The sequence below is a fragment of the Anastrepha obliqua genome, chromosome 3, assembly GCF_027943255.1.
Source record: "Anastrepha obliqua isolate idAnaObli1 chromosome 3, idAnaObli1_1.0, whole genome shotgun sequence".
NCBI classification, from domain to species: Eukaryota; Metazoa; Arthropoda; class Insecta; order Diptera; family Tephritidae; genus Anastrepha; species Anastrepha obliqua.
In genome coordinates this window covers 92688822-92702689 of record NC_072894.1, presented here as the reverse complement: position 1 = coordinate 92702689, position 13868 = coordinate 92688822, and the positions used below count along the sequence as shown (strand labels likewise).

The window sequence follows — 13868 nt, the reverse complement described above, 5'->3', positions numbered from 1 at the left end:
ATCACCTCTTCGAGAGATAACACGGTCCGGAAACTTTTCCCGTAAAAGATCAATGGTTTCGTTGCTTGTGTGGCACGTAGTGCCGTCTTGTTGAAAGTGAACGTTGTCCAGATCAATACCATCCAGTTCCGGCCAAAAAAATCGTTATTCATCTCTCGATAGCGCAATCCATTCACCTGTAACAGCTGTTATTGAAAAACCCATTGGTTAGTGAGATTTTGTGCCCCTATGGCGTTTAGCAATTCTTTTAGTAGAGAGATCAGAAATAAAACCATTTTTTAACCAATTCAAAAACATCGATCAAAAAAGTATCGAAATTGTGCTATCGGCAATGAAATCAAAACAAATAATAAAGTAAAAATATAAAAAACTCTTTTACTGTAATTCGGTTTCTGTTTTTGTGTTATTAAAACTTTATTTCAACATACCTCATCACTTGAACTCATCTTGTCTTGTAAATTATAAATAGATTATTAAAGCAACAACAAGAAATGATGTTATAATTTATAAAGAAAGCAATCGGCAGCTGCCAACAGTTAGCAACACCATCCAAATATAATCATCGACTTCAGACAATCATTTCATCAGTAGTTACAATAGCAACTGCAAAGGCCACAAAAGCAATCACAACAACGGCTAACTATAACAACTATATTCGAATGAACATACACTTCGTATCTTCCATTCAGCATATTATGGCCATGAACTTGTTCATGACTCTTTCCATTTTCCACCAGCCAATTGCAATCATAATTAAATGCAGGAAATCATAAATGTTGCCGCCATTGCCTGAGATGTTACAGTGGGGCAATCCGACGATTACTATCTTTGTTATTGTAGTGCCTTCGTTTTTTGCCGCTTCAGCTGTCAATAGTGGCAACAAGTTGATGAAGTTTGCTTCACCTATTCGCCAATCCGTTTAACTTGTTTATGAGATTATTCGAATACTTAATCTACTTCATCATTGATTTTCCGTTTGCTTCTTTTTATTTGATTTAAGATTTACGGTCGCTATCACTTAAAGAACTACATATGTGCGTTTATAAGTTTTCTGTTAAGAATTCATTTGAATCTTATAAATATATTAACGTAGCGCTTATGAACACTATCGAAAATATGAGTTTTTCAATTTTGTTTTGATTTTGCTATCAAAGCGTGCACATTTCGATATTCACCACAAGTCAAATTTTATTGACATATAATCTAAATTTCTAGTGCAATACAAAATAACAAATTTGCAGTTAACGTTCAATCAAAACAAACCTAAAAAAGTTCCAGAATTTCTTTTACTTAATCGACGGTGGGCGACCATGAGCTCATGCGCCGATGCTTCGACCAGTACGACGAAACCGAATCCGTTGCAAGACGACGATCTCTCAGAATTGACCAAAAGGGAGATTCTCTTTTGGGCCCGTAAACTCAAACTATCACCGTCGGAGCTCTTTACGCTGTCAAAACAAGACCTTGAGCGTCATCTTGCACGAGCGCAGCAGGAAGAGTTTTACGATGAGCAGCGTAAAAATCAGTATGCAAGGTTGGAGAAGTTGTCGGAGATGAAACGATTTCTGCTTGAGGAGCAATACAAAGAGCGCCTAAAAGGTGGCGGTTCACCTAATCGTCGTACCGTTTGGGACATATTGTGTACTGCTGCTAATGAAATCGAGTCTATGTATGCTGAATGTATGGAAAGCTCAGGCAGCTATGGTGGTACACGTTCTTACTCACCTTCTCGAGAATCCGGTTATCAATCCCCTTCGTTTAGCAGGTCTAGGCAACCTCCCGTCCCGAACATGTGTTCGACCATTTACCAAATGCATCCCGAAGATTCTCGTTATACGTCGCCAGGATTTCCGTCTACACTTACGACCACGCCAATCAGTTACACATCATCTCAGCGAAGAAATATTGTGCCTTCTTCACCTCTAAATGCCACCTACAATGTAAATGCACCAAATGCTACTTATAACGTTTGTGCGCCGACGAAAGCAACTTTTAATTTACAAAGAAACGGTGCTGCGAATGCAACGTGCAATGTCCGCCGGCCACAAAATGTCACCTTTCATGGGCCTCGTGCTATCAGTGCCACCTATAACACCTGCCCGCCACGGAATGTCACATACAAAGTATCTCAAAATCCAAATGCAACATACAATGTATGTCCTCAGCCAAGAAATGCAACCTACAGCGTACCACGTGGCAATGCAAATGTTACCTATAATGTGCCGCAAGCACGTGCCACAAATGCCACCTACAATGTTTGCCCTAATGCAACTTATAATGTGTCGGGTGGGCGTAATCGCACTTTCAATGCCGCATCGCAACGAGGACGTGGGAATATCACTTTCGATGTGGGCTCTCGCTCTCGCAACACGTCACCGAGCTTTGCGCCCAATCCTGTAATGGCATCCACACCAAAGAAAAGCCCACGTACCGGCCGAAAGCCATATTTTCGTAATTATACCGACTACTGTATGACACTATCGGGGCTGGGCATCACCGAAGCATCACAAAGCATCTCTTATGATGTTTTTAGTGATAATAAAAGAATGGTCCGTGCCGCGGCACGAACTTACTCAATCCCACATCGTAGCAAATCTTGTCCGCCACGTGAAAGCACTAGTGGTAGCCAATACCCCGTTAACTCTGGCAGCAGTATACAATGCCCGCGAGCCGGCTCGCAGGACCGTTCTTCTAGGCGTTGCTTATCACCAGTTAAAGCTCTAGCAGCGGCTAATTTAGGATTCTCACCGTTGGCACGACAAGCTGCTAGTCGTTCGGCCGATATGCCACAGCATCTGTGTCAAGGGAAAATAGCTCGCGGCTTTTGTGACTGTGAACGACGCTCACGCAGTGTACCGCGTTGCTGAGCAGACAGCGCCTGACGTTTAATAAATCTGTCTTACTTAGTATAAGCGTGAAGTTTCGAAAGTTTTCCCTGTGTGGTCTTTAAGTCAATAATATCATACTTGCTGGATGCACTTACGAGTTTATAAATTAAGTAAATGTCAAGGAATGGCAACACGATGAAAATGAGAGCTAAAAATATATTGTATTATGTAATAAATTTATATTTTAAAAAATATTTATTTCCATAACTAAATACCTGTCTTTAGTGCACAATGAAAATGAGACTCTATAGGTTCCTAGTTCCATCATAGGTTCATAGGTTCCATCACAGTGAGAGTAACAAACCTCCAAGCGCATTTCACAAAAAAAAACTTCATACAAAAAGCCATCTAGCGTTCGGGGCAACTTCAAATTGGTTTAGTTTTCAAAATTAAGAATTATTCAGATTAAGTGTGGGTTTTTAACTACGCAGATAGTCATTCTAAACTCCACTAATATTTAAATTCAATAAATAACACATCGTTCAGATAAATTCTTATCAACTTTAGTAAACAAGTCTAAAATATGAATATCTATTAAAATCACGCGTAGTTCAAAATTCAAATCAATACTGATTGTTATTTTTCTTACGTATCTTCTAACAATTAAACGCGCATGGCTAACAAATTTAAGCAATAAATTCAGTATGAATGATCAGTTTTACGAAATGAATAACCGGCGCAGAGCGATCTACGAGTACAATTGAAATTATCTACAGCGCTGATTGAGGTGAATCAAGCCCAATCTCCACTTGACTTAACCCTTCAGGGCCGTTAAGTTCATTCCATGACCTTTTTAATATAAAATGGCCTGCATCTTCAAAAAGCAAGAATTTTTCAAATATATTTTTACTGTATCCTAAATACTATGATTTCGCATTTAAATACAAAAAAAATATTCCCCCTTTTAAATAGAAAGTATTTGAAAACTTGCATATTCTACAATTAAGGTCATCCGATGACCGGAAGAAAGCCATGTATTGTGGTGCTAAATAAATACTGTTAAACAAGGCATCCGTTGAAGCAACTGAAGTATTTTGAATCGACTGTTGTTCATAACCGCTACTGAAACATAAACATAATTTAATTTTTTGTAAACGCCCAGTTAAGAATTTTACATATGGATGATTTGGATATAACAGTTGTATGGTAGTAAAAATTTGGTGTGGTCCTCATCGTCTAACAGGAAAATCTGGTGCAAATAAAAAATATATTTCCAGTAAAAGCTGGATTTATCCAATGGGCTTTTCCTATCCTATCCTATCTTTTCCTATGGGCAGTACTAATACAGATAAGCGTAGGTTGCCTGTTTTTACACATACGTTTCCTTTTCAATCAGCAAGTTTCGCTCGGTCAATATAAAATTACTACCTTATGTCGGGATTAGAGAACAAAAACAAATTTTAATCATCGAAAATGACTTTATTGTTTTTCAAAATATTCTCCGTGAAGATCTATACAATTTTGCATGCGTTTGAACCAATTGTCGAAGCACTTTTGCCACTCTGAATGAGGTACCTCCAAAACATGCATTCTGAATGCCGCATCCGCTTCTTCAGGTGTCGAAAAACGTTGACCTCTCAGTTTGTATTTTACGTACGCGAATAAAAAGAAGTCATTCGGTGCCAAGTCAGGACTATACGGCGGATGACCCATTAATTCGATGTTTTGGGTGCTCAAAAATGCAGTTGTTTGAGCCGATGTGTGAGAGCTCGCATTGTCCTGGTGAAGAGTGATCCGTCTTTGGCGATTGGTTTTCCTAATTTCTTGGAAGACAACTGGCAAACAAATGGTTGTGTACCACTCAGAATTTACTGTTCTGCGTTGTTCTAGTGGTACGGTTGCGACATGTCCAGTTTTTCCGAAAAAACAGGCGACCATTTGCTGGGAAGTGCTTCGTGCGCGAACAACTTTTGTTAGATTTGGCTCATCTTGAAACACCCATACAGTCGTCTGCTGTTTACTTTCGGCCTCATACGCGTAAATCCATGATTCATCACCTGTCACGATGTCATAGACGTGTTTCGAAGCCCCGCGATCGTATTTTTTGAGCATTTCCTTCTACCAATCGACACGAGCCTTTTTTTGAGCGATTGACAAATTGTGTGGGATCCAACGCGAACAAATTTTTTTGACAGTCAAATGTTTATGCAATATTGAATGTATGCTGGTCCCACTAATGCCTAAGATTCTCTCAATCTCACGATAGGTCACATGACGAGCTTGCAATATCAGTTCGCGCACAGCATCAATGGTTTTCGGAACAACAACTAATTTTACGACCTTCACGAAATTCGTCTTGGAGTGAACTACGACCACAATTGAATTCACCATACCATCGATAAACACTGGTCCTTGATGGAGCTTCATCGCCAAAAAATGAATTAAGTTCATCCATGCAATGTTGCTAAGTTAATCCACGTCGAAAGTTGTAAAAAATAATCGCTCGAAAATGTTCACGATTTAATTCCATTTTTGGACCGAGATGAATCTTTTAAGTTACTGTAAACAACACAAATAGCGCTGGTATTTCAAAACGTTCTGAGTACGTAAAAGTCAAAAAATGTCAAACTTTGCGATACAGCTGTCAGTTGCCAGATTGCAACACCAGGGTTGCCAAATCCCGAAATATAAAAGGCACCCTCGTATTAAGCACTATGCATTACAGCGATAATGTGATTCTAAGTCACCCGTAAAAAACTGTCCGAGATTATTGCATGCTCTAATATCAAGAAGGATCAATTGCTCCTATAAAGGCGAACAAAACGAAGACTTACTCGTTTTAGCAATTTCACTGATTTATCCGCTCTTAACGGCTTTGTTTCGTGACTGGAATTCGTCCAAAACATATATGCGAAGACTTTGCTTCGAAGACCTTAGATTAGCTCTCTCGCACTCGAACTATGCGACGTAAAGAGCGTGTTCCAGCGTTGTATGTGAAATTGCAGTATGTCCTCACCATTGAGCTGCGGTTTCGGTTTCAACCTCTTACAGCCATAAACATGCCCGAGCAAAAAAAAAATTATTAAATCACATCACATATTCCAACACTTGAGTATGCCAATTTAATACAAAAAATTAGCATAAGTCAAAGTGAGATAATTTTGGCCTAAAGTGGTATATCTCATTTATATACAAATCAACGTACAATAAAATATAATAAAACGCGTCTATATACCAGGTAGCAGGGAACTGTAAGCGCCCTAAATATCTTAAAAAAACAAGCTCACAAATCTTACAGATATTTCTTTAAGACATTTTTTTTAAGTAACAGAACATTGCCACCCTCTCTTTCCTTTTTCTTGTTTACTCGATAAGTCTACACAAAATAGCAAAAGGCTATCAATTCACTGAGAACTACTAATACTCTGATTTAAAGCTACAAATATCGACTCAATAGAAATGTCTTAAATGTTACAACTGCCAGTTTTCGCTAAATCCTTCGGAATAACACTTCAGTAGTGCAAATGAGTTAGGAGCAATATTTTCACTCAAATCGAAAAATAGCGTAAATGGAATATTTATCTATGTGAGTATTCGATTATTTTTGGTATGCCTCCCCTTATCGTTGGTAAAGTAATTTAAAATTAAAGTAAATGTGTCTATTCAAATAAAAATGTTCATTTTATATACAAGGTGGCCCATATAGTGTTTTTTTTTACTCATATCTTGTTCTAACAACGACAACTCTTTCTCACTGGAAATGTTGACAGAAAGTCAGTATCATTATCTCCGCGGAACGATTCAACAATGTTGGAAAATATTTCAAACTTATTTCCAATGTCAATATTGTGTAGCACAAATAATGCGTCTATTAAAATTACATAAGCCAAAATCATATTTTCTGACAAAGCGAGCAAAGTTGCCTCATCTAAGGATCAGAAGATACCTTGATCGTCGAGAAGCCAAGAAGAAGAGAGTGGCAGTTTTGTGTGGATTCCGAAGTCGGACCATATTCTTTGAAAAGCGCCTGGAAGCGCCATTACGGTGAACGGTGGTCGCTACATTAACATGATAAACAATATTTTGCGGTCGAAAATTAACGATATGGTTGGTTGGTTGGTTAAAGTGGTGATTCTTCCAGAATCCAACTAGCGCTTTCGCACCATTTTGTTGCCACATCCTCGTTGCCAACTTGTTTAACGGTTTTTTACAGCATAACTATATCCAGTCTGTGCGGTTTAGGAACCTTATTAGGTTGTTAACGTCTAAGCCAGATAGTTGTTCGAGATTCTCGAACAGCGGTTGGCCCAGGGTTAACAGTCTGTCCTTCCATAGAGCAGGGCATTCTCCGGTTGTTTACAACTGTGACAGTATGTATTGTGAGGGATACCCATTTTGGCTGCTTGCTCTCCGATAGACCAAAAGCCAGTTATGACTGCCGTTAGTCTCCAGGCATCCCGTCGTTTCATTCTTATTAATGCCGACGATTGCTTGAGGTTGTAGGTGGGCCATAACGTTCTGCTAATATTGCATTTCGTCTGGACTTTCCACCTACAGTCAGCGATTCGGAGGTATTTTTGGGAAATTGTGCTCTTGACTGCACCTAATGGTGTGAGTACCGATTCTGCAAGAGCGTTATTCATGGCAGATCCCCCTCTTGCCAGTTCATCTGCTTTTTCGTTACCTTCAATGTTCCGATGTCCCGGGACCCAGATTAAGGTAACTTTATGGTTTTCACTCAAGATGGTGAGGCTATTTCTACTTTGTTCCACCACTTTGGAGGTTGTTGTGGCCGAACCCAGTGCCTGGATTGCAGCTTGGCTATCCGAGAGAATAGCGATATTACCCTTAAAAGAGAAATCTGCGATTAGTAGCCTGCAAGCTTCCCCAATCGCCAGTACTTCCGCCTGGAAGACACTGCTGGTATTAGGGAGACGCACAGATTTCTCAATTTTAAGTCTGTAAGAATATATGCCAGCTCCAACACCGCAGCCCATTTTACTTCCATCCGTATAGACTGTAGTGTCGAAGTTGTTTAGAGAGAATCCCTTATTCCATTCTTCCTTAGTTGGAAAGAGAGTGGCAAAATTCCTATTGAAAGTTACCGTCGGGACGATGTAGTCAGTTCTCACCGAGATTAACTGAGTTTGTCGCAATAATAGACCCGCTTCGTTTAACCTAAATGCACTCATGGTTGCCGTCTTCTTAATATGTAGGTCTATTGGAATAACGTGTGTCAGTAACGATATGGACTTGAGCGATCTTTGGTTTCAGCCGAATGGTGCGTCATGCCATAATCGATCTTTTGCGCAACATTTTCGGTATTTGAGTTATCAGCCGTCTAGGTAATGTCAATGACCGCCTCGGAACTGCGATTTGTTACCTTCAAGCTTTTCTGTGGACTGCCGTGATGGCCCGATGTAATGCGAACAATCAATTGGCGATTCGTACCGAATATCAAGCAAACGTTGCGTGGTGACTATGTTGACATGATGCGATATTGCGAAGCCAGTGAAGCCACATGAATAAAATCGTGCAGCATAAATAAAGGTAATGTTCGTTCTTTGCGAGTATACCGAAAAAATTAACTTCTGCTAATTTTTTTGGATATTTAAAAAGAAACCAGACCACCCTATATGTGTGTATATGCTCGCATAAAAATTCATTAACAATGTCAACTGAGTACAAAACATTACACTTAAATTACCATGAACAATGTTTCATGTGGCATACGACTTGTGACTTGTGGCATGCAGAAAAACTCGCACCGCATAGTGACTAAAAATGTAGAGCAATGCTTCTATTGTTTCATTGCGCTTACGTACGAGTATGTATGCTAGATTTTGTATCCCAATTCTTACTACCAAACCAAAGAGTTGTACGAGTTGTATGTTGTTGTTCTACATCGTCATGAGCATTAGTTGCGCCTCGTCTAGTGTTCAGCTGCAGCAAATACCAAAGCGCTAAATGGTCTGTTGCAAAGGAATTTCACGGTTTCTTATTTATTTATTGCTGTATATTTTCGAAAATTGTGCGCAATACAAACCTTATTTAATAAAGAATTTAGAAAATTCTTACGCCGCAAGGAAGTGGTAATTTGTGTAAATCAGCAAGGAAATTGTTCATTGCCATAGCGTTTAGTGATAATTATAACCACTTACATATCACAACGGATAGCAATTTGAGCAAAAGTGTAGAAGCCCTATACAGGGTTTGATTGAAAAGAAATGAGCCTTTCCGCCCGGAGCGTCTGCCAAGCAATCAACCGAATCGGCTGGCGGGGGAAAATGATCGTTGGACCTTCCCCTTCCACTAGAAACCGGTCCCAGTTCGCTGGTTACAGCGGTGCAGTCAACATCGCTCCGCGCGTGAAAGCTGTTTTAAAAGTGTGTTAGGATTTTGCAGTTTTTCACGAACTCGGTTCACATCTTCGTCTGTTTAAGTCGTCGAAGGCCTCCAGATCACTGTTCGTCTTCGACGTCCTCTCGGCCTTTTTTATCTAGAATAAAGCCATTGAACATTTACAGTATTTGTGGCAAGGTGGTTCATATAGTTCCATGTATCCGCTGCGCGGCATATGGATCGTTTGAAAATCTGTTCTCCACGGCGTGCCCATTTTCTGTCACCTACCGATTTTAAATGAAAAAAAGCAACTAATCTTTTTGAATTTTTTCCTTCGAATATGTAGGGCCAATCTCAATACCCTCTATTCCCTAGCCACGAATTAGCAGATACGGTTAATGAGAATAAACAGTCAAGCTTTCTAATCCAAACTAAGCTTTGCAATAAAGTTGCATAGGTTATTCAAAATACTAAATATAAGTACGTGCCACGAACAGAAGTAGGCAAGAAGCTATTTAAAAAATGATTTCCATATACGAGGGTCGTTTGAAAAGTCTGTGCAACGTCAGAGAGATTGCACTACTAGCGCATATCGAGGTTATGTGTAGTTATTAGCATCTCTTGGAAGAACACACACAAAGTTTCAGCCAGATCGGAATATTCTTTGTATTTGGCACTTATATAAGTAGAGGAAGTCGAGTGATGCTCCTTTTCCATTACGGCAACGCACCAACTCACGCCTCAGCAGTTGTTGTCGCAAAATGAATGGAAATATGGTTCCAACTGGTTTTACATCCCCCCTATTCTCTAACTTGACTCTCTGGATTTACTTTTTGTTCTCCAATTTGAAGAAATGGTAGGCGATAGAAAGATGTTATTCAAACGACGAGGTGATTCCAGAAACGAATGGCTATTTTTCAGGGAGCACCATATCAGAACAGCGTGAGACGAAGTGTATAAGCCTAAAAGGAGGGTATGTGGAAAAAAAAACAATTGAGAAGCTTTAATTTTTACACGAACTTTTCAAACCCCCCTCGTAGTGAGTTATCGCTCTGTTTTGCTCTAATCCCGCGGAACTTTTCTTTAGAACAAATTTACATTGGTGTCTGCACATAATTTATGCCCATATTTCATTATCTTGACACATTTTCAGCATGCGAATGTGCCCAACGAAAATTTATGCAGCTCTAGGCTCACTTGCAAAATGTATGATAGCATAATTTATAGCGGAGGCAGTAGCGTGCAAAACTACAACAACAACAGCTGCCACAATTCATCTGCATGCTGCCACAGACAGGCAGAATAGTCGAATTGGCTTTGAAGCTTGGTTATTGGCCTGTTGTGCCCAAATTTATGGCATAGCAATAAAAAATACAGCAATAACAGCAAAGTAAAAATAAAATTATGTAATAGCAACAACGAGGAAACAACTTAATTGGAAGTAGTAGTAAATTGATGGCAGCCTTTTTTGATATCACCAACAAGTGTTTATCCGACTGTGGGGGAGTAAAGACCTCCATAAGTACTACCTGAACTTAATAGTAGTTTGCAACATGCTGCAAATGCTGCTACATAGAAAGCAAAATTCACTTTTCTGGCTGATGGTGAGTGCGTGTAGCACGTGGCATGACCATATGCGCATACATATTCAATTACTGATTAATCAGCTCATTTATGCATACTTATTGAAACAGAAACTACTACAAACAAAAAAGTGATGGTATTGCAAATGAGCAGCCTCATTTAAATTGCCTCATCACCAACTGCTACTGTCAATGCTGGTAAAAACCATTACTACTGGCAACACTCTGTCAAATAAGTTCACAGATTTTCAAATCAGCCGTTCAAGATGTATTATATACAATCAATATATTTAAATTTTCATTTATATGATCGTCAGGTGTGATGATGAAGTTAGTAAATTAAAAATTATTATTAAATTTTTTACCCAACATTTGTATAAAGGCTAGAATTGCCAGATATGAATACCTACACATAAATAGATTACGGCAGGCATACACAAACCCTAATGTGTCACTTATGCTCACATTTTCAAATGGGTCCATTTCTCAAGTAAGGAAGGCTAAATTTGGTACGAACCGATCTTTTTATACCCACGCACATGTTAGTAAAATTTAGCTTGTGCTAGCTGGGTTTTTTGAAAAAAGTGGGATCTAATTGAGGGGGAAGCTTAGGCTAGTATTGTTATATCGTTAGTGAAATCTTCTCCCTTTATATGCCACTTCGTATTTATCTGTAGGACTTACAAGTTACAAATTTCTGTCTTTTTTTAAAAATTACCTTTATATGGGTGGCGAGCGTGATCATTGGCCATTTTCAACATAAAACTAAACTTGAGTTTAGCAAAAATATCTCAACTTTCTTTCGAGTTATAGCTGATAACCTCAGATTTACGAAAGGAAGTTTAGTCTCAACGTATAAAAAGTAGGGGCGTTTTTATCCGATCTCAATAATAGTTGAGTCGAATCTTACTGAGTTGAAAACGAATGCCAAGTGCCAAGTTTGGGCAAGTTTTATTACCTCGTTAACGAGATACACGCATTTACCCAAAAGTGGGCTTGTTTTACTGTTTATCAAAAAATTGTCGAAGTATTGGAAAAATGTAGCTACGAGTTTACCATATAACCTGAGTTTTATGGTCATCTGCAACTTGGTTTATTGTCAAGAATCGAGTACCTACTTTGGCTCAATGCTTTTGCTCCATGGAAAAATATTTCCATGATGAGTGAAATTCTTGCATGAAGCTTATGCAATTTTATAATAGCCAAAGATACATTCCTATATGTAATTATTAACGAATCTTACCTGAAAACTCTTTGCGAGGAGGTCTTACTATCGATATGGTACAAAACGTTACATGTTGATTTGCTAGTAACAAAAATCGTTTGTCCACAGGGTCGGCATTACACTTTTTAATAAGAATATATTTACTCAAGCAATATGGATGAGTCCTTTGGCATACTTAAATATTTCAAAATGGCATATTAAAATACATTATTACATATTAATTTGCGAATCAAATTGCAAACTTGGCACTAAGCTTCAAAATAAGCGAATTCATCACATACAAACAGAGTGTGCTCCTAATAATCAAGCAGTTAACGTTAGTTGACTGAGTTGACTCTTTAAAGTGAGTTAGCGTCAATGAGTCAACTTCTGAAAATTTACTGAGTGACCCAACCCTATTGAGTAACTATTGAACTCGTTAGCGATTGAGTAGCGAATCAACGAAAATAGTAAAATGGCATTGGCAAGAAAAAAAATTAGCCGAAAAAATAGAGTAATCCCAAAAAATTACTTCCAAAAGTTTGTTTGAAGAGTGTGAGCTCTTTTTAGCACTCATAAATTTGAATGAAATAATAATTTATATATTTGGTTTCCCAGTCTCATAACTTATTTAACAGACGGTATGTCGTAATTTCCCATTATTTGAATAGCACACCGTACAAGCAATGATAGCATCGGCAATGGCAACAAGACAACAACGTCAATGATCTATTGCCTGTAATGTCAATTGCTTACTGACTGCTGCTATCGTCGCGTCGCTATAACTGTTGCTGCTGTTGCTGCTTAAAAACAATCAATCAGCGACGATTTTTCGCTCAATTAGACATCATCATTCAATGGGTGATTCGTGAGCTCTTGTGACGAGTTGAAAAGAAGACTCCGCGAGTATCTGAACAAGCACACAAAGTGACAACCGTAACCAACCAAAACGGGTAAACAACCATCAATTGTCATGGTAGCTGCGGCAATCTGCTAACCAAGTTGAAGCGAAATGCAAAACTGTAGCTAAGACGAAAAGCAAGTTTATTCAAGATTAAACAGAAACAAAAAATAAGTCAAGCTTCAACGGATCGATCGAAGTCAAATCGTCATCAATACATCGATTGCCACCAATTTTTCCCTGATTTTTCTTGCTCACCTGAAATGCAATGCCAAATGAAAATGAAAATAGAAATGAAAATGGGAATGGAAATGGAAATTGAAACGAAAACAAATGATGGCCATCAGCAGTAGCGGCATCATCAACAGCAATGGTAGCAGCTATTGCGGCATTAGCTCCAGCAATAATCATTATTGCAACAAACTACAATTTCATCACGATTTTCAATGCAATGCAATGCAGAGTAAAATGATGCAAATGCGCGCACACACAGATATTTACAAATTGGTTGATATTGTGTTGGATGATGATTTTCACATTAGACGGACAACAATGCGGAAAATTGCCGACCTACAAAAACAAAAACAAATGCAGCAATATTAAATTTGAGTGCGCGTGTGTGGCATGTTACTGTTATTTGTGCGCACAAAGATGATTATTGCAAGTATTTGCTCAACTCAATGGCCTCAAGCTCTACGTCGTCGTGTACGAGGAGCACGTTCTATGCTAATTAAAAAGTATGTACTGAAAACGCGATAATCCTGAAGTGGTACACTGGAAAATTCACCGCTTCTCAGAATGCCGAGTATAAAATAATGGATTAAAAACGTTTTTATAAATAATTTTTATTAATTAGTTTTCTGGGATGAACTTCATGTTGATGGAAATCTACAAGAAATCTAGCCATAATATAATTCATCTAATCAATTTTCCTCTCATGCAGTTAACCTTTTTTATCCTCTCAATCTTCTGGGAGAGACAACCACTGGAAACATTAATAAGCTGTATAA

The 13868-nt window shown here is 38.6% G+C and overlaps 2 protein-coding genes across 6 annotated transcripts in view; both read left to right on the top strand.

Moving 5' to 3' along the window:
* LOC129243074 (uncharacterized) overlaps nt 1-13868 on the top strand; it is a 436614-nt gene that overhangs the window by 367927 nt on the left and 54819 nt on the right. The window lies entirely within an intron of this gene.
* LOC129243075 (uncharacterized) lies at nt 1154-3066 on the top strand. Its single transcript, XM_054880174.1, has one exon. The coding sequence runs from the start codon at nt 1311-1313 to the stop codon at nt 2865-2867; it is 1557 nt and encodes a 518-aa protein (XP_054736149.1). The 5' UTR covers nt 1154-1310; the 3' UTR covers nt 2868-3066.

Bases quoted from the DNA above. Each gene is read 5' to 3' on its own strand.
- LOC129243075 (XM_054880174.1), top strand. From the start codon at position 1,311: ATGAGCTCATGCGCCGATGCTTCGACCAGTACGACGAAACCGAATCCG.